Source organism: Saccostrea echinata, unplaced genomic scaffold (genome assembly GCF_033153115.1).
Source record: "Saccostrea echinata isolate AGI-Se365-2 ecotype Australia unplaced genomic scaffold, CSIRO_AGI_Sech_v1 ptg000023l, whole genome shotgun sequence".
NCBI lineage: Eukaryota > Metazoa > Mollusca > Bivalvia > Ostreida > Ostreidae > Saccostrea > Saccostrea echinata.
The window spans coordinates 14,260,443-14,279,982 of NW_026889772.1; the positions used below are offsets into that span (position 1 = coordinate 14,260,443).

Genomic DNA, 19,540 nt, shown 5'->3' on the forward strand with positions numbered 1-19,540 from the left:
GTAAAACTTTTTAAAACCATTTTACTATAAATGGTATCTGTATTGAAACTGTTGACAAATATTGCTATCTTGGTATAAATCTTAAATGTAATGGCAAATTTAACCTTGCTGCAGCTCAGTTGGTAGATATAAAGCCAGAAAAGCTTTATTCAAGATAAAGAAAACCCTTGGAATACATAATTCCTGTCGATTACTTGAAAAATTGTTTGATACCATGGTAATTCCCATTTTGCTATACGGAAGCGAAGTTTGGGGTATTGAGTCGGTCATAAAAAATTCAGGCTCGGCATCTTATGAAAAGTTTCATATTAAATTTTTGAAAGAAATTTTAGGAGTTCATTGCAAAACTTCAAATAATGTTTGCTATTCTGAACTCGGAAGACTCCCAGTCAGATAAAAAATTATTATGTTTGCTATCAAATACCTTGATCATTTAATTTCATTTGAACATACATTGGCACATGATATTTTTATCAAAACTAAAGAAAATAACACATGGTCTATGTGTTTAAGGACTTAATTGTCTTAATAACTTAGGGTTTTCTTATTTAACAAATTTTAATATGTCATTGAAACCAGTGCTTAGCATTGTTAAGCAACGTATTCATGATCAAATATTACAAGAACAAAATGCAAGTATTATGAACTCCTCAAAACTATCATTCTATCGAAACTTCTGTTTTAATAATAAACGTGCACATTATGTTGATAAACTAGAGTCACTGCATGATAGATCATTTTTAGCAAAAATTAGGTTAAGTGCACATAATTTAGAAATTGAAAAAGGTAGATATGTTGAAATTAATAAAAATGATAGGTTGTGTAAAGTTTGTCAAAACCTTGATATTGAGGATGAAAAACATTTCATTTTGCTCTGTCCGAAATATGAACCACAGAGAAAAATATTCAAAACAAAATTATCTACTTTCCCTAATTTCAACCAAACAATCCATAATAATGACAATTTGTTAAAATCATTGATGAAAACCAGGTGTAAAAGGGTTCTTAAAATATTATCTTCATTTTTATGTCAAATATCTGATATTAGAAAAAATGTTCTAGCTATAAATGAGTAACTACATTGTTATGAATCACCTAGTATCTGATGAGTACACTACATTATTTGCTACACCAATTGTTTGTATTCTAGTTGTGTTCTACTGTATTATTATACTTATTAATGTGTTCTGTATGGGCCTTTACCAATTACTGTAATTGTGTTTGTGCCAATAAAATATTTGTATTTGTATATTATAGATGTTTAGCACTATATCCAATGTTTTAATTAAAACTGAAGTGTATTATAATTTTTAAGTTGACGATACACTAACAGATCAAACAAGAGACTAAAAACAAACACAAGCACAATATTAAACAGCTATTTTTGTGTCATATTTAGTTAACGAATCAGGCGCGGATCCAGGAATTTTTGCCGGGGGGGGTCCACCCCAGTCAAAAAAATTTCCAACCCAGAAATTTTCTGACAAGCAAAAAAACAAAACGAAACGAAACAAAAACAAAAAAAAAAAAACAACAAACAAACAAACACACACAAAAAAAACCGTGAAAAAGACTTATTTCGTTGTGGTGATGGTGGGGTCCACGTTTTCTAGGAGGGTCCAAAGTCATTTATTATTTGCTTCAGTATATACTTTAAATTACTTTAAATGAAATATATGGAGATAACGAACAGTATTCAAGTTCAAAAGTCCATTAAGCAATACAAAATAGGAGCAGAGCAAACACGTACGGACCTCCAAAACATCAGAGGTGGGATCAGGTGCCATGGAGGAGTGAGCATCCCCTGCCGACCGGTTACACCCGCCGTGTACTCCTTGTCATGATCGGGAAACAACGGAAAAATCCGTCGACAATTCAGTGTGTAAATAATGGCCTAACAATTTGTATGAAACACGTCAATCAGCATTTGACTCCATGATAGACTGTATTTGCTGACAAGGTCATTGTATCGACCATAGAACTTACGAAATGATGACTTTAAACAAGACTGCTGATATTCTTGTTTCATCAACTTGTTTGTCAATAATTTACCTCGTTTTAGAAATTGCGTATCGAATCAACTGAGAGATATAAACCCCGTATACATGTAGGTGATGAAAGTATATTGCTGCATAAGTAACTGAGGGAAGTTGACGATTGAAAAGTTAAAGTCATCACGTTTATCATAAAGCTTGATTGTTAGATTACCATTAACGTCTTTTTCAAGTAATACTTGAAAATAATATGTCAATTCATTTTTTCATATTACCCAGTCAAAAAAAAAAAAAAAAAAAAAAAAAAGTAAAATAGTTTTTTGCACTTTCATTTGCATCTCTGCCTTTTTGTGTCAGAAAAAAAGCAAATGATGCTTTTTTGTGTCAGAAAAAAGCAAATGAGGCGTTCCAAGCAAACATCCCCACCCCACCTTATATCAAAAATTTTCAAAAATTATCTTTTCCGCCCAAATGAAACCAAATGAAGTGCAACTGCTTGTGAATATAATCCATAAATATTACAGGTGTTACCGCGTATCATGCTCCGTTACGGATTTACAGGGGGAAGATAATTTTGTTCTGACATTCCATAGAAATAATCCCCGGGGGGGGGGGGGGGGGGCTCGAGCTCCGGACCTCCCTCTAGATCCACGCGAATGCAATAGTGCTACAATCAATCGAAAATTTCGCACATATTAAGAGGTACATACATGCAGTTAAACTCCCTAAATTTTATGAGACATAACAAGATGATGTTCCACTCTCTTTTTTTTTCAAAGTACATGTAAGTATACTTCAAGTATGAATAAAACTATATAAAATTAAACCGCTTTTCAATTCTTGAATCAATTTTCCAAGTTCAATTCCATGTTCTAAAATGAAGTGATGCAGCATGCGTCTCTAACAGGTTAATATCACTTGAGATTAACCCTGTCACAGCTTAATTAAGGAAAGTTCAAATTACAACGAATCAGTACTTGTCAAAAACAGAGAAATTATACATGTTACAAACCGTGTATATCAGACGCTTATCTGCATTTCCATCAGTTTTTATCTGTCGTCGTTAGTCGTGCGTCGAGTGTTAACAATTAATTTTAAAAACATTTTCAGCTTCTTCTCTGAAACTGCTGAACCAATTTTGGCATAAAGCATCTATGGGGTGGAAGGGAACAAAAACTATGAATATCATGGTCCCTGCCCCCTGGGGCCTGAGGGGTGAGGCTAAAACCATCAAATTACTGCAATCTTTAAAAATCTTCTTTATTCCTGGACATCAAACAAGCAAACGTTGACGGGTACCTGTAAAGGGCGAAACGAAATAGAAACGAAACGAAACGAAATGAAATGAAACGAAATCTACCGAAACGAAACGAAACCTACCGAAACGAAACGGGAATCTGTAAAATGCGAAACGAAATAGAAACGAAACCTACCGAAACGAAACAAAACGAAACGAACTCAAAATGAAACCTACTGAAACGAAACGAAACAGAATTTTTTCAAATCAAGGTATATCATTATATATAATGTGTAACTGTATATGGACTATTTTTACTTCATATAAAATTTATATAGTTCAAGCACTTGTTAATAGAATATTTAAACACCGATAAATGCTCCCTTCTCTAGTGATGTATTTACTTATACATGCTTATATATACTGTAAATCAACTGCCAGCTACAAATATGCACGAGCATACTATATAATTTCAAAATACTCATTTCAAAATAAGCGTAGTATTCTCTAATTTTTATGTCTTACTTTTAATTTTAGCCTTTAACCATCGAAATACAATAAATTTCTCATAATTGATGTGCTACATGTAAAAGCTTTTCTATTTACGTATAGAAATAAAGTTACTGTACTAGCTGTTGTATTGCGAATGTCTTTAAACATAACTTTAAAAAAAACTGTTGATTTGTTTCGTTTCGGTAGGTTTCATTTCGTTTCGTTTCGGCAGATTTCGTTTCGTTTCATTTCGTTCCGTTTCGTTTCTATTTCGTTTCGCATTTTACAGGTACTCAACTGTTGACAACTTTGTAATAAGTAGTGACCCCACTACTAAAATTGAAAATTCGTGGCCCAAGGGTCAGAGGTCCTGGTGCTAGAGCGGGGCTATATAGATCATAATATAGTGAAAGTGCATTATTTCTTTATACATCTTCTTTGTTCCTATGTATTATACAAAGTGCTTACTTATTATGAGCAAGGGTGCGTCTTCCAAAATTTTTAATATTATTTTCCCAGGGTCAGGGGTTCTGGTGTTAGGTCAAGGCTCTATTGATTATGTAGTCAAAATGCAGTGGGTTTTTTTTTTTAAATCTTCTTAAGCTTCTCTGGTAAAATTTGCGCCCCGTTATTATCAGACCTATCTATGTATTCATATGAAGCAGAGTTTATTCACAATTTTATACATGAGAAAAAGAAAAACACCTCCGATGGCCTTCAACTCGACATTTAATATATCGACGACGTATTATCAATTAACAATAGTTATTTCCATTCATATGTCGACACGATATATATCCCAGTGAGCTTGAAATAAAAGATACCACAGATCTGACACATCTGTTTCGATCATGTTTAGATATTTTACTAGAAAAAGACGTAAACGGTAACGTAACAACTAAGGTTTATGATAAACATGACGACTTTAACTTTTCAATCGTCAACTTCGATCCCTTACTTATGCAGCTATATACCAGTATCATCTGCATACGGGGTTTATATCTCTCAGTTGATTCGATACGCAAGAACATGCTCTACACCTATGAACAATTTCTGAAACGAGGTAAGTTATTGGCAAACAAGTTGATGAAACAAGAATATTAAGTCTCGTTTAAAGTCATTATTTCGGAAGTTCTATGGTCGATACAATGACTTTGTCAGCGAATACAATCTATCATTAAGTCAAATGCTGACTGACATTTTCATACTAATTGTTAGGCCATTATTTACACACTGAATTTTCTACGGATTTTCCCGTTATTTCCCAATCATGACAAGGCGCACACTGCGGGTGTGACCGGTCGGCAGGGGATGCTCACTACTCCATGGCACCCGATCCCACCTCTGATGTTTTAGAGGTCTTTGTTTGCTCTGCTCCCGATTTGTATTGTTTAAATGGACTTTTGAGCTTGAAAACTGTATGTTATCGCAACATATTTCATTATTTCTAAACACGCTTTCATCATATTTCGCTGTGAAATGCTCCAGAAAGATATGTCATGATATTATACTAAATTGTAGATAAAACTTCAAATCTGTGTCCTAGCCCCTTAATTGACACACACACACACATTATATATATATATATATATATATATATATATATATATATATATATATATATATATATATATATATATATATATATATATATATATATATATATATATATATATATATATATATATATATTTATTTATTACTGAACAAACACTTCCATAGACAATTTTCTTTGATATTTAACTAATTTCCCGATAATAATTGTTAAAGTGAGGAAGATGTACAATCCAAAATAATCAAGCAATTCAAACGTTTTATTCTAAAACTGAGCCCATCCCAATATTACAGATTGATTCTCTTAAAAGAATAGTAAAATGATCAATGAAATTTATATTAAGAGGAATTGAAAAATCCACATTTCGGACTTGAAAGTAGGGAAAGCAATTATGAAAGTTCAAACTTAGGTGTATTACGAGTAATGCAGACTGTGATGTAATTAATGAATTTTTTATTGCATGTAAAGAGGGTATGATTTCTATTTTATGTAAATTATATAACGACATTTTTTAATCTGGTATGTATCCAGATGGTCAAAAGGGCATATTGTACTAATTTTTAGAAAGGGCGAATTACAAGAACCAAATAATTACAGAGGCATGATTTTGGTTAGTTGTTTAGCAAACCTATGTACGACGTGTGTTTTGAACAATAAACTTTTATATTGGGACCAGATATGTAATATTATTACAGACTTAAGTTCATTAAGTTCCCTCTCGAGAATTTTTCACTCATATGGAGACGCCACCACTTGTCGGTGGAGGGCTGCAAATTTATGCCTATCCTCTGCACGTAGGGCCATTGAGCAGTGAGGGATCCTTTTCGTTCCAATACCTACTGCGACACGGGACCTCGGTTTATACGGTCTCATCCGAAGGACCGATCTCCACGTCCAGCAGAGGATTCGAACCCGCGACGTAAGGATCAGCTCCTTAATTACTAGAGCAGCACTCTAACCACTGCTTTACGCGGGCGACTAATCGAAAAGGTAATATTATTTTAAATGTAACATATAATAAAATGTGAGAGTTTTTAAACATCAGATATATGTGAATCATCAAAATGCACACCCTCTACCATCGGCTCATACATTCACTTCTGTCGTTGGCTCGCGTATATCACAGTGATAAGCAGGAGAAATATATAGTGCGTTTCTTCTAATTCATTATAATTATAAATGTCTGAGCTATATAAATGATAGTCCTTAAGGATAGATATTATTTTACTGTTTAGATCTAAAACTATTAGTTTAATTTGAAATAATCCTTGAAATTTTATGTTTTTTACGTTTTGTCAAAAATCTTGACGCGAGCCCATTGCAGAGGTGGCTGAGAGAGGAACTAACGACAACTCTGCATAAGGAATTGCAAAATACATGCTATTTACTGTAAATCACTAAATTTTCGCGACACCCTATTTCGTGAGTTGTTTTTAGGTATTTATAGACGAGAAAAATATTCACGATTTTTTTGTTATAGCTCTATATAACCTTTAATAGTAGAATTATACATAAATACACTTAAAAAAAGAAAGTTCTCGCGTATAAAAAAGTTATTTACAGTAAACATTTTGTTGACTATTTTTGTTTGCAAGGCTATTTCTTGAGGAAACCTATACATTTATGTCAAATACAGAAAAAGCAATCACATGTTTAGATTATCATCACATAATTTATAGCGAGCGCAGCGAGCGGCGCGAAGCGCCGCTCGTCACTGCGAGCTCTTAAAGCAACGCCTGGGCGAAGAGAAAATTCGGACTTTGCATATTGATCCAAATGAATTTTTTTCCGCAGTTACCTGTGGTCCCATAATGCTTAGCGAATTGCATCTCGTCGGAAACTGCGTTCTCGCGGTGGCAATAAAAGTCAACAAAAAATAAAATCACCTTGATATAATGGATAAACAACAGACAAATAGTGGAATAAATGTTCTTGATTAAAATTAGCACTGTTCACACTTCGTTTTGGTAGGCTAATGCAACATACATACGACGTCATATGACGTCAAAGTCTAGACGTAGCAAATGTCACGTGCGGTTTGACGAGCCCAATCTAAGTAATGAAAACTGATAGGTATCTGCGCTCGCCCTAACGGTCGCACCGTCAACATATTAGCGAGCGCAGCGAGTGGCGCGCAGGCCCTCGTCACTGCGTTAAAGCAACGCCTGGGCGAAGAGAAAATTCGGACTTTGCACATTGATCCAAATGATTTTTTTTCCGCAGTTACCTGTGGTCCCATAATGCTTAGCGAATTGCATCTCGTCGCAAACTACGTTCTCGCGGTAGCAATAAAATTCAACAAAATATAAAATCACTTTCATTTAATGGATATATAGCAGACAAATAGTAGAATAAACGTACTTGATTTAAATAAGCACTGTTCACACTTCGTTTTGGTAGGCTAATGCAACATACATACGACGTCATATGACGTCAGAGTCTAGAAGTAGCAAAGTAGCAAATGCCACGTGCGGTTTGACGAGCCCGATCTAAGTAATGAAAACTGAAAGGTATCTGCGCTCGCCCTAACGGTCGCACCGTCAATATATTATTGCGAAACTGGAATGTATGATTACTTAACAAAAGGTTATTGGAAATGTAATTAATGTGATTTGAATGATATTGAAATGGATTTCATTTTTTGTACATATTTGTTTTTTTTTTTTTTGTAAGGAACAAGTTTATTTTAAAATACTACTCCAGAAAACCAAAAGTCTTCAAATTTATACAATTATTTTATTACTATTTACAAACATAAAAGAAATTGTAACATAAGACAATTCTTATATCATGCTAACAAACAATGATAAGAATGCTTAAAATATCAGTAATATGTCAGTATAATATGTAAGTATATTAATTTTGTAATTGTATAACATGTTATTAAGGTCTTCCGTTTCCAACGGAAGACCTTCTACTGATTGTGATGATTAAGATTATTCTTTTTTTTTTTTTTTCCTAGACGCCAACTTTGACGCTTCATATCTTCCTCATTTTTAAACATATTTTGTTCAAATTTTCAGAGCTTTTAGACTTTACAAAACACTGTCAGAATACCGTAATACAATTCGGAAATTACCTTCTGTTCATGAGTTATTCTCCTTTGATTGAATTTTGCATGCCTCTTATTTCCAGACAAAGGCTCAGAAATGGTTATAATTGGAGCACAAAACCCTTTGAAATTGAAAAGAGGAAGCATTGAAGTTGTGCACATTGGTTTTTGTTTTTTGATTTTTGCATTAAAAATGGCGCTAGAGAGGGGTCAAAAGTTAGAACGCGGAAAACAGCAAAAAATTTGACATATTTTCCTTTATATCTTGAAAACTAGAAATATTTTGTTAAGACATGTAGAACAAAAGTTGTGCATAATTGCAAGGGCTTTCATATTATACTATTTAAAAGGGGCTGGCCCCTATGATTAGGGATCTTGGGCCCTTAAAAGTTTTTGCTTTATAACTCAAAAACGGTAAATATTTCGATCTGGATCTTGGGAACAAAATTGTTCTTTTACACCTTTTTGATCTAATGAAAATGTTGTTTTGTTCGAGTATACCATGGGTATTGCGTAATACGTATAAGAAAGCAGGCCAGGTAAACAGGTAACGTTTTTCATTCGGCAAGGAAATCAGACCTCTTCATGTGTATAACTTAAACAGACTTGCTATCAATAATATACCCTGCGGTATTTAATGTTAATTTTCTTTTTAATAAGGTTTAAAACGTGGTTTATGGTTCACTATTAAATTATTTATTACAACTAGCCTTTCTTTTCTTCTTTTTTAAATTAGGTTAATAGTGTTCAAAAGCGGAGAATATTAAATCTATCTTTCTACGTTTATTATTACAACAAACTTTGTAAGTGATTTTAAACTGTATGCATTGAATAATTCACGATCATTAGCTGTATGCATATTACGGTCTCCATGTTCAGCTCGATGTTTAGTTATGTAACCCAACGCGCGAATCCCACGCTGTTGATCGAGGTCACCAGTGTACTAGCCACCTGTGGCCATAAACAAAGCTAGTATTTGTGATCGCGTATAATGTCAATTTTGTACAAAGAGCTATTAATTAATGGAAAGTTATGTTTTTAATTATATCGAATCAGTAAGATTACTTTACCGATCTTTTATAATCTTAATTCCAAACACTGGTGCATAAAAATCATTTTGAATTTTAATCGCTGTTTTTGTCTGTTCACGCAACAATACATTTAAAAAAAGTATTGCTCTATCCCGTGTTGTTGTATTTTAATTCATCTGCAATTGTAATTGAATGGGGGCTTCGGTAAATAATTGTAATTCCTACGCATGCTAAGCACATATTATTTTTACCACCACTCTTGTGAATGTCCCTTTATTATTTATAGAATTAAATAAACATTAACATAAATAAAAATTCCTTCAAATATACATGTACTATAATTCAAGTCTTTGTAATATAGCAAACAGTTTCATCCGTCTCTGTCGCTTTGTGTCTTTAAGTGTTGTAGTCCAGTCCTCGTTTACATACACGTGGCCACAGAGAGCCGCGGGCACCTCGATGTTGAAATACATTGTTGCTCTACACCGCACAAACAACTAGCGTGTACATGCAGTGTAGTAATTGGCAAAGATTGTTTGAAAAATATAAACTCGCATGTGTTCGCTACGAAGCATTCATTTTAAAATTTTATTTACATGTAGATACCTTATAAGAACAAAATAAAGTAAATGTATAACGCCTAGAACAATGTTTAAAAATTAAAATACAAATATCGTGTGCTCGGAAGGGAAGATGGCTTGAAAGGGTGTGTCTGTGAATGCTTAGATCTAGCAAAACACTTCGCAAAGTTAAGCATACTTGTGTCCAAATCCTTTAAAAGTGGGGGCAATCCCTAATCCTCGCACCCTTCCTTTTTGAATCTAAAAATATATACCATACTGAGTGTTGTATATAGAGCGGGAATGTTATTTTATTAGTCCTTAAAGGCACAACTTAAGAAATGACTTATAATTTTTTTTTTTAGATAAGATTGTTTCGCGATACAGCTGTGATAAATCTTAGGAACTTCTAAAGTTATAACTTAGGCATATCTTAAGATAACTTAGGAAACGTTTTTGAAACAGGCATGTTAAGCATTCAGTCAGATCTATTACGACGTCCATATTACCATATAAGAGAATGAAATTTTGTTTTGTATATAAAGTGGTTATTACAAATATGCGTGTTACAAAAATGTATGTTGAAATCTTCAAAAGCTCTCGAATTATTTGCATACGTGTACTCGTACATATGAACATTGATCAACACTGATCAAGTGTATACCGGGACCCGGGATAGTCTTATTATAGCTCTTGCTTTGTCAAATCATTACTTTCATACCCCTTGCATTTAAGAAAAACAATGTTATAAAAAAAATAATAATCTGACATATAACAAGTATACATGTAGCGTGTGCAATTTATTTGGCTAGGGGCATGTACACACGTGGTTCGAAACTGTAGGGGGCTACAAATGCGGCCATAACTAGTATATTTTTGAGGTGTTATAAAAAACAAATAATACTCACAAAAGCTTATAAAATTGCCGTTCTATCGATACCTTATATGCCATGTTTCATCCACCAACAACGCCACGACATCGATGAGAAATACGTTTCTACACGGGCATTTTCTTCGAAAAGGATAGGAAGTTAATGAATTAAAATAATTAATTCTTTTAGTTAACGCATTATGTTTACCTCTTTATTTGTTGTATGCAATAAGTATAGACCTTACTAATAATGACTGTTTGGTTGTCACACCTGTGCATGTGTCGTGCGAGGTACAGCGGTAAGGTAAATTACCGAGAGTCGCGATGTGCGGGGTGATTCGGAATACCCTAAATGACGGTGGTCCATTGAATTTCTACTAGTAAATCAACCTGTCAAATCTAACATGGGCCCACATAATACGGCTAAATTCGTTTCATGAATGAACTGGTTCTTAACAAATATATGTACAGTATACAATATCTTTTCTTTAGATCTGTTTGTTTATTATTTTCAACCACAATCTGCAGTACATGATAGTTACACGAAATCCATGCACAACGGCGCTACACCTGTCAATCAAAATCACTCGATATTGTGAACTCAGTCTGGTGTTACGGCAGCATTTCCGAAGTGATTCAAAATATTCTATCGGCTAATTCTAATTTTTCGCGTTGAATAATAATATTTTGGAACAAAGTTGGAATTAAGGCTGGAGCTGCATGCTGTGAATTTATCACACCTGCAGTCTGCAGTCTTCCCTTCTTACATGTATATGAAGCATCTGTTGAGTAATGAATCAGAGAGCATAATATGCGGAACAAGTTTGATTGAGATTTTTACTTTTCCTTTAAGATAAAATGATTAATAACATAATTTATGCATCTAATAGATACATATAAATGTACATGTATAGCTTTTTAAAAACAAGAATCTGTAATTGAAAATGTGAAAGTGAAGAGTTTAGGTAATAGTTCTTAACCAAAATTTAATGACAGTTCATTCCTTCCTAGTCTCTATATAACTTTTAATTACGGCCGTGCCCTCTCCCCTTCAAAAGATGTCTAATACATGCTTTTAAATTCTGTTTATGTATCAAGAAATTTCCACAGGTACTTGTGGACAGGACCCCCCCCCCCCCAAATTCAACCCCAATGTTTGTTGGACATTTTTTTCCACAAATTATATTTATTACACTTATTCATCATGTGTACCATAGGAAAAAATCGAGTACAAGTACCTGTGGAAATTTCTATTTGCCCCCCCCCCCTTCCCAAAAAAACTGAAATTGTTTTCTACGGGCTTGACAACAGGTACTTGTGGACAGACCCCACAAATTATATTTATTGCACTTACTCATCATGTGTACCATATGAAAAAATCGTGAGAACCCCAAAATAATCGTTCCACACAAAAAATGCCTCACTATGTATAGTTAAAACATTAATTTTTCATATTTCTTGATGAAATTAACATTAATAAAATCAATACAAAATTAATACCGTATTACATATCACTTGAATTTATCATAAAGCTGAAAATCTGTTCTGCGGGCTTCAAGGCCAGCTCAGGAACCTAAAGATGTCCTCATTTTCCAAGTCCAGTACAGAACGTAAATTAAATGAAATAAATCACACGATCACTGGGAAGAACTCAAAGAAAGAAGACTCTTGAGGAAAAGATATTTTGATTCGACTTATAGACTGAAATAAACCCATATTCTCTTTTTGCCACTCTTTCCTGGTGCCCTGGGACTCTGAATGTAGGATCAGTATTTTTCTCACAGGTCCGTTGTACGGATTGTACGGGGGGGGGGGGAGACCTTCTGAAAATAGTCTTTTGTTGTAGTTTTAATATGTAAATTTTGATTTAGTTGCTGCTTGCACCCTCCCCACTCTTTGTTTCTCTACGATCATACATAGGCGAATCCCAGCAAAAATGTAATGACCCCTCCCCCCCCCCCTCCAACACACACTTTTTTTTTAAATGTGTATTGCGATAGGACTTAAAATTGGAAAACATTTTCTGTATATCTCTACATCGAAAAATATAGAACAAATATTTTTTTTTTTTATATATTTCCTTTTTAAAACAACATAGATAATTATGCATAGCTAATTAAATACTGAATTAAATATTTATCTTTGCAGACAATATGCTCTGGGTTATAGAACATGATGTGAAAGCGTATCGTAATGCACCTTGTAATCCGTTGGATTTTCAGATTTAAGGCCAATGCGAAAACCCAAAGACGCCGACATTTTATTATGCTACTGTAATCGAAGATCCGGGGGGCATACAGTTTTTGTCCTGTCCACCTGTCTATTTGTCTGTTAGACTGTGTTAGCCTCTTTGTCCGCAAAAACTTTAACTATGCCCATAAAATTTGATTGGTTGGAACTACTGCTTTCATATTTCTTATGTGTATTCCTAGTAACAAGGACTTCCTTCAGGTACCGACATATTTGACCTCTTGACCTTGAACTTGGAGTTTGATCCTCTTTCGCAAAATTTTACCAAACTATAACCTTGGCCAAAACTTTTGAACAGTTGGTGCTACGGCTTTTATACTTCACATCTGTATCCCTTGTGATAAGTCTCCTCCTTGGGTATAAATATGTTTGACCATTTGACCTTGACCTTGGAGTTTGACCAACTTTTAAACAACTTTAGCCTTGACAATAACTTTTGAATGACTAGTACTAGGGCTTTTATATTACATAGGTAATTTTCTTGTGACAAGGCCTGTCATTGTATACCTTTAATTTTGACCATTTTACCTTGACCTTTGATTATGTCCTACTTTTGAAAAACTTTAACCTTGGTTTTAACTTTTGAACAGTTGGTGCTAAGGCTTTTTTAATACCACATGTGTATTCCTTGTAACAATTAAGACCTTCCCTCAAGTACAAACAATTATGTTCCCTTGACCTTGGAGTTTGACCTTTTAAAGAAATTAACCTTGGCCATAACTTTTAAACTGTTGCTGCTGTGGCTTTCATACAAGTATATATTTCACAGTATATTCTTTGTTCAAGACCTTTATTTGGGTAATAACATTTTTTTTTAGCTCACCTGAGCCGAAGGCTCAAGTGAGCTTTTCTGATCACTTTTTGTCCGGCGTCCGTCTGTCTGTCTGTCCGTCTGTCTGTCTGTCTGTCTGTCTGTAAACTTTTAACATTTTCGACTTCTTCTCAAGAACCACTGGGCCAATTTCAACCAAACTTGCCACAAAGTATCCTTGGGTAAAGGGGATTCAAGTTTGTTAAAATGAAGGGCCACGCCCTTTTTCAAGGGGAGATAATAAAGAATTAGTGAAAAATTAATAGCATCTTTTAAAAATCTTCTTCTCAAGAACCACAGGGCCAGGAAAGATGAAACTCAAGGGGAAGCATCCTCAGGTAGTGTAGATTCAAGTTTGTTCAAATCATGACCCCCGGGGGTAGGGCGGGGCCACAATGGAGGATCAAAGTTTTACATAGAAATATATAGGAAAAACCTTTAAAAATCTTCTTCTCAAGAACAGCAAAGACATGTTGAGTCATATTTATATGGAAGCATCCTCAGGTAGTGTAGATTCAAGTTTGTTCAAATCATGACCCCCGGGGGTAGGGCGGGGCCACAATGGAGGATCAAAGTTTTACATAGAAATGTATAGGAAAAACCTTTAAAAATCTTCTTCTCAAGAACAGCAAAGCCATGATCAGTCATATTTATATGGAAGCATCCTCAGGTAGTGTAGATTCAAGTTTGTTCATATCATGACCCCCGGGGGTAGGGCGGGGCCACAATGGAGGATCAAAGTTTTACATAGAAATATATAGGAAAAACCTTTAAAAATCTTCTTCTCAAGAACAGCAAAGCCATGATGAGTCATATTAATATAGAAGCATCCTCAGGTAGTGTAGATTCAAATTTGTTCAAATCATGACCCCCGGGGGTAGGGCGGGGCCACAATGGAGGATCAAAGTTTTACATGGAAATATATAGGAAAAACCTTTAAAAATCTTCTTCTCAAGAACAGCAAAGCCATGATGAGTCATATTTTTTTGGAAGCATCCTCAGATAGTGTAGATTCAAGTTTGTTCAAATCATGACCCCCCGGGGGTAGGGCGGGGCCATGATTGACTATCAAAGTTTTACATAGAAATATTTAGGAAAAATTTTTATAATCTCAGGAACAGCAAAGCCCTGATTGATCATATTTATGTGGAAGCATCCTCAGGTAGTGTAGATTTTATTTTGTTCAAATCATGACCCCCGGGGGTAGGGTGGGGCCACAATGGAGGATCAAAGTCTTAAATAGAAATATATAGGATAATATCTTGGAAGCATCCTCAGGTAGTGTAGATTCAAATTTGTTCAAATGATGACCCCTGGGATAGGGAGGAGCCACAATGGGGGATAAAATTTTTACAAAGGAATATATGGGAAATTTTTTTTGAACATCTCAAGTACAAGAAAGCCATTTGTTATATTGACATGGAAGCATCATCAGGTAGTTTAAAATTCAAGCCCCCCCCCCCCCGCGGTGGTAATCTTTTCAATACTGAACTCGTGCTTTTGCCTAGCCAATGTGCTCAGGTGAGCGATGTGGCCCATGGGCCTCTTGTTTTATCTTTTGATCTTGACCATGGAGTTTGACTTGCATTTGAGAAACTTTTAACTTTTGCCATAAGATGCCATATGGGGGCATCAGTGTTTCAAAAATCACATGTTGTTCAGTATCCAAATTGGGCATAAAACATTTACAATGATCCTTTAAAGCAGTGAGTTGAACCTAATAAATTACGACTATAGAAATTATGATAATTTATTTCGATGTATGGTCTAAAAAAACGTTTATTATACCTCTGTGAAAACTAGCTTACAAGTGAAAAATCATTAGTAAAATAGAATTTGATTGGCCGAGAAAGTCACGTGTCCATCATGTTTGCCCTGCAACAAAACGTCGTGTTTCACGATTGTGACGTCACAATTAAACGAGTGAGGAGTTAGATTGTTTATAGCGACGCTGCTAACTTCGTTCGCGCGGTAACAACAACTAAAAATTCACCCCAAAAAATCACCTTAATTAATGGAATTGCATACAGATATTAGATTAAACGTTCTTTATTAAAATGTTTGCACTTTTCAAAATTCGTTTATGGAAATACAGCTAACATACGTCATGAGACGTCACAGTCTAGACGTTCCAAATGTCTCGTGCTGTTTGAAGAGGCGGATCTTAAAATTAAGTGAACAATGCACTCGCCCAACGGTCGCACCGTCAGCATATTATCGTTGATTGATTGTGTCGATTTAAATGTGTAAAAATGTAATGGTGTTTGAATGTTACTGGTGTGATCACACAAACTTGTCACGTAGGATTTTTTTTTAATGAAACGAGGCTATTGGTGTACCTGTAACTTACATCTCTTTCATATCGTTCTCATCAAATGCATGTTTGCTTTATTCATTGGATCTCCTTTGTAATTCCTGCATTTTGGTTAATTCGGTATTATAAACAATTTATTGCATAATAGTGAGGGAGACATAAAGATTTCTTCGCAAATGAAAAATCATATTTCTCTCGGGCGTTGCCTTCGGGGAGTATGATTTTTCATGGGCGAAGAAATCTTCAAGTTGCCCTCGGGGAATATGATTTTTTATAGGCGAAGAAATCTTCATGTCTCCCTCACTATCATGCAATAAATGCAAACTGTGAACTTGTCAACTGCGAAACACACAAAAGGGTATCGCTGATATCATACAGAGTGTATCATTGCCTTGATCAGGCCCATAGGAAGCAAATTCAGGGGGTTTTTTTTGGGGGGGGGGGCACAGCCATACATTTTCAGTTGACAGTTGAGGGGGCACTACTACCATAAATTTCCTGACAAGCAAAAAAAAGGTCACCAACTACCAAAAATTCCTTGACAAGCAAAAAAAAAAAAGAAGGTTATCAGACGTTTCTATTGAGGTGGCACAAGCTATAGTATCTATGTCTACTATAGTAATCTATATATCGGCAAAATTATTGGGGGGCACGCCCCCCCCCCCCTCGTTTCCTACAGCCATGTTGATTAAATTTAGGGTCACTAAGGAAAGAATGTTTTGACTGGATGAATGGTCTGAAAGAATATGTGTGAACTTGTCGAGTCGGTAACACATAGATGGGGTTTGCTTATAACCAGAGTGTGTCATGGTTTGATGCAAGGTCATTTGAACGAGTTCAAGGTCATCAACGGAGAAACAACATTCCTTAACTGTCTTTCTACTGGTGAGACATTGCAAGTTGATACCCCTTACAAGATTGCTTATAACCTTAGAATGTGGCATGACCTTGACTCAAGGTCACTTTTTCCTGTTCGCAGCTCCAACGGAAGACCTACTCGTTGCTTTGCAACGAGCTCTGCTCTAGTTATATGTAATTATTTAATAAAAAAAAACACTACGTATTGTAGACCTGATGGGATATCTGTCTACCACTGAATAAAGAATTGACTGAAGAAGGATTTCATTTTGTTGTCCTCGATTTAAGATACCGTCATATTGATTTATTAAAAAAAAAAAATCCTAATACACCATTGGAATGTTTACACGTCAAATAGCTACCCTCGAAAATATTGCCAAATACATGTATTTGATTTTGGGGAACAACATTTTTTTTTTAAATAAATAACTAAACGAAATAATTTAGATCAATAACATCAGAAGGTATTGAAAGAAATCATGCGACTGAAATTGATCGCTAGTAAATAAAACACGGATAATTTTAGTACTGTTCCAATTCAGATAAATCATAAATTTCTTTTGTGAAATCTGAAAAAAAAAACACGAGAATACTCCAATCTTATATTCGTATTTGAATATCAACTCATCGAATGAATATTCGAGTACTAGTATTTGAATATTCGTTGACATCCCTCAGAGATGAAGAATATTGAACATGATTTAAAAAAATGAAATGTAAATGAAATGAAAAAAAAATCGTTCATCGAAAGACATAGTTTTAGTATATATTATACAATATTTCTTCATGAAAGACATTGTAAACAGTGCATAAAATTAAACTACGGTATACATGATAAACTAGTTTGTAAAATACTAGTAGTAAAAAAAAATTAAAAATTAATACATCAGTGCGAAGAACATTCACGTGTTTGTAGTTGATACTTACACAAAAGAATTATCTTTATTAATGAATTTTAATCTCTTCCTTCTATTGAATCATCGCTAGAACTAGAAGAAGAGTCGCCGCTATGATGATGTTCCAATTTTTTCTTTGGTATTTTACTCAAATGGCCCTGAGATCCTGAATCATTTTGTCGAAAATCAGGAAAGCTTCGATTTTTATTTCTTTTCTTTTCAGTGCGTCGTATAAGCGATTCATAATACTTGTATCGCTTGCTTAAGGTTCTTTGTAAAAATAACCTCTTTTTCATCACATACTTTGACAATTTTTTAGTTTCCCTTGAATCGTCTTTCGACTCCTTTTCGTCGAATTTTTTTAGCTTTTCTATGAGTCTTTTTGTTTTTGACATTTTTATCTGGTCACAAATCTCTAGGTCTAGCCATAACATGACGAAAAGCCGCCCTAGTGTATCTTCTTCAGAAGCAATGTTCTTCTTTTGAATTTCTTTCGCTATTTTTACCATGATTCGCCTATAAACCGGATAAAGTTTGACAGAACAAGGCATTTTTCTCACGTTGTCTTGAAAGAATGAATCCAGTATATTTTCTAAATCATCAAGACGTCCGTAGAAGTCGTTGTCTTGTAGGGATGGAGAATGGAAGGTAAAGTCATTTTTGTGTTCCTGATCGGTTGTGAATATTCCTTGAATATTCTTATTATTATCATTTGTTTCTTTCTTGTAAATTACCGGAGAGACATCCGATACCAAATGATTATCAGAGTTGGAAAACGCATGAGGATCCGGTATAACGGGAACATTTAACCTATGTTGGCTAGAACTTGCACCTATATCGAAAGATCCTGATTGACTAGTAAATTGTGAAGTGTGAGTTGTATGTGGTTTGTAAGAATCATGGAATTCAGACATAAACGGATGTTTAAACCTTTCTGATATTGAATTTGTTACCCATGCTGGAACATTCCTTTCGCCAGATAAGGCTGCTGGTGCTATCACCATATTGAAATGATCTACCACACTCTCTCTTTCGGAGAATTCATCGTTTAAAAGTATTCCAAAACTGTTAAATTTGTTTGCTACGTTGGGGTTTTCTTCAAGTGTAGAAGGGAAGACAGTATGCTGAATATTTCGAATTAAACTGTTATCATCTGTGTTCTCAAAATTTGGAACAAAATCGTTTGGATGGTTCTGTCGGATAGCTTCTGACAATCCAGAACGTAAAGATGTAAGAGGGAGCTGTGGCTGCAGATTATCTGGTAGAATTTTCTTGTGCTTTGTAAATCTATTCGACATTGGAGCCACTTTACGAAAAGCATGACTACTTAGAAATGTGCCAGAGACATCAGTCGGGTTTTGGGATAGAATTCCACTGAAAAATCCAGTCTATAAAGATATAAAATTGATTTTATATTGACTGTGTACATATATTGCATACTAGCATTTACATATCGAAGTTTACAAACGGTTGATTTTGTGCATATTACATCCTTCTCTGAAGCTAAAAAAACTTTCTATTTCAGGGACTCCTGCGTACTCTATGCACGTTTTAAAGCAGCCTTACCACTGAAAAAAGTATTACCAAAAGAATTCAGTACATTTTTTTGTTACAAAAAA

General features: G+C 34.6%; 1 protein-coding gene across 1 annotated transcript; it reads right to left on the reverse strand.

The window, feature by feature from the left end:
- Positions 1-17,844: 17,844 nt before the first annotated feature.
- LOC133191558 (uncharacterized) lies at positions 17,845-19,289 on the reverse strand. The gene has a single exon (XM_061327305.1). It carries the CDS (start codon positions 19,217-19,219, stop codon positions 17,981-17,983), a length of 1,239 nt encoding a protein of 412 aa, XP_061183289.1. The 5' UTR covers positions 19,220-19,289; the 3' UTR covers positions 17,845-17,980.
- Positions 19,290-19,540: the final 251 nt, after the last annotated feature.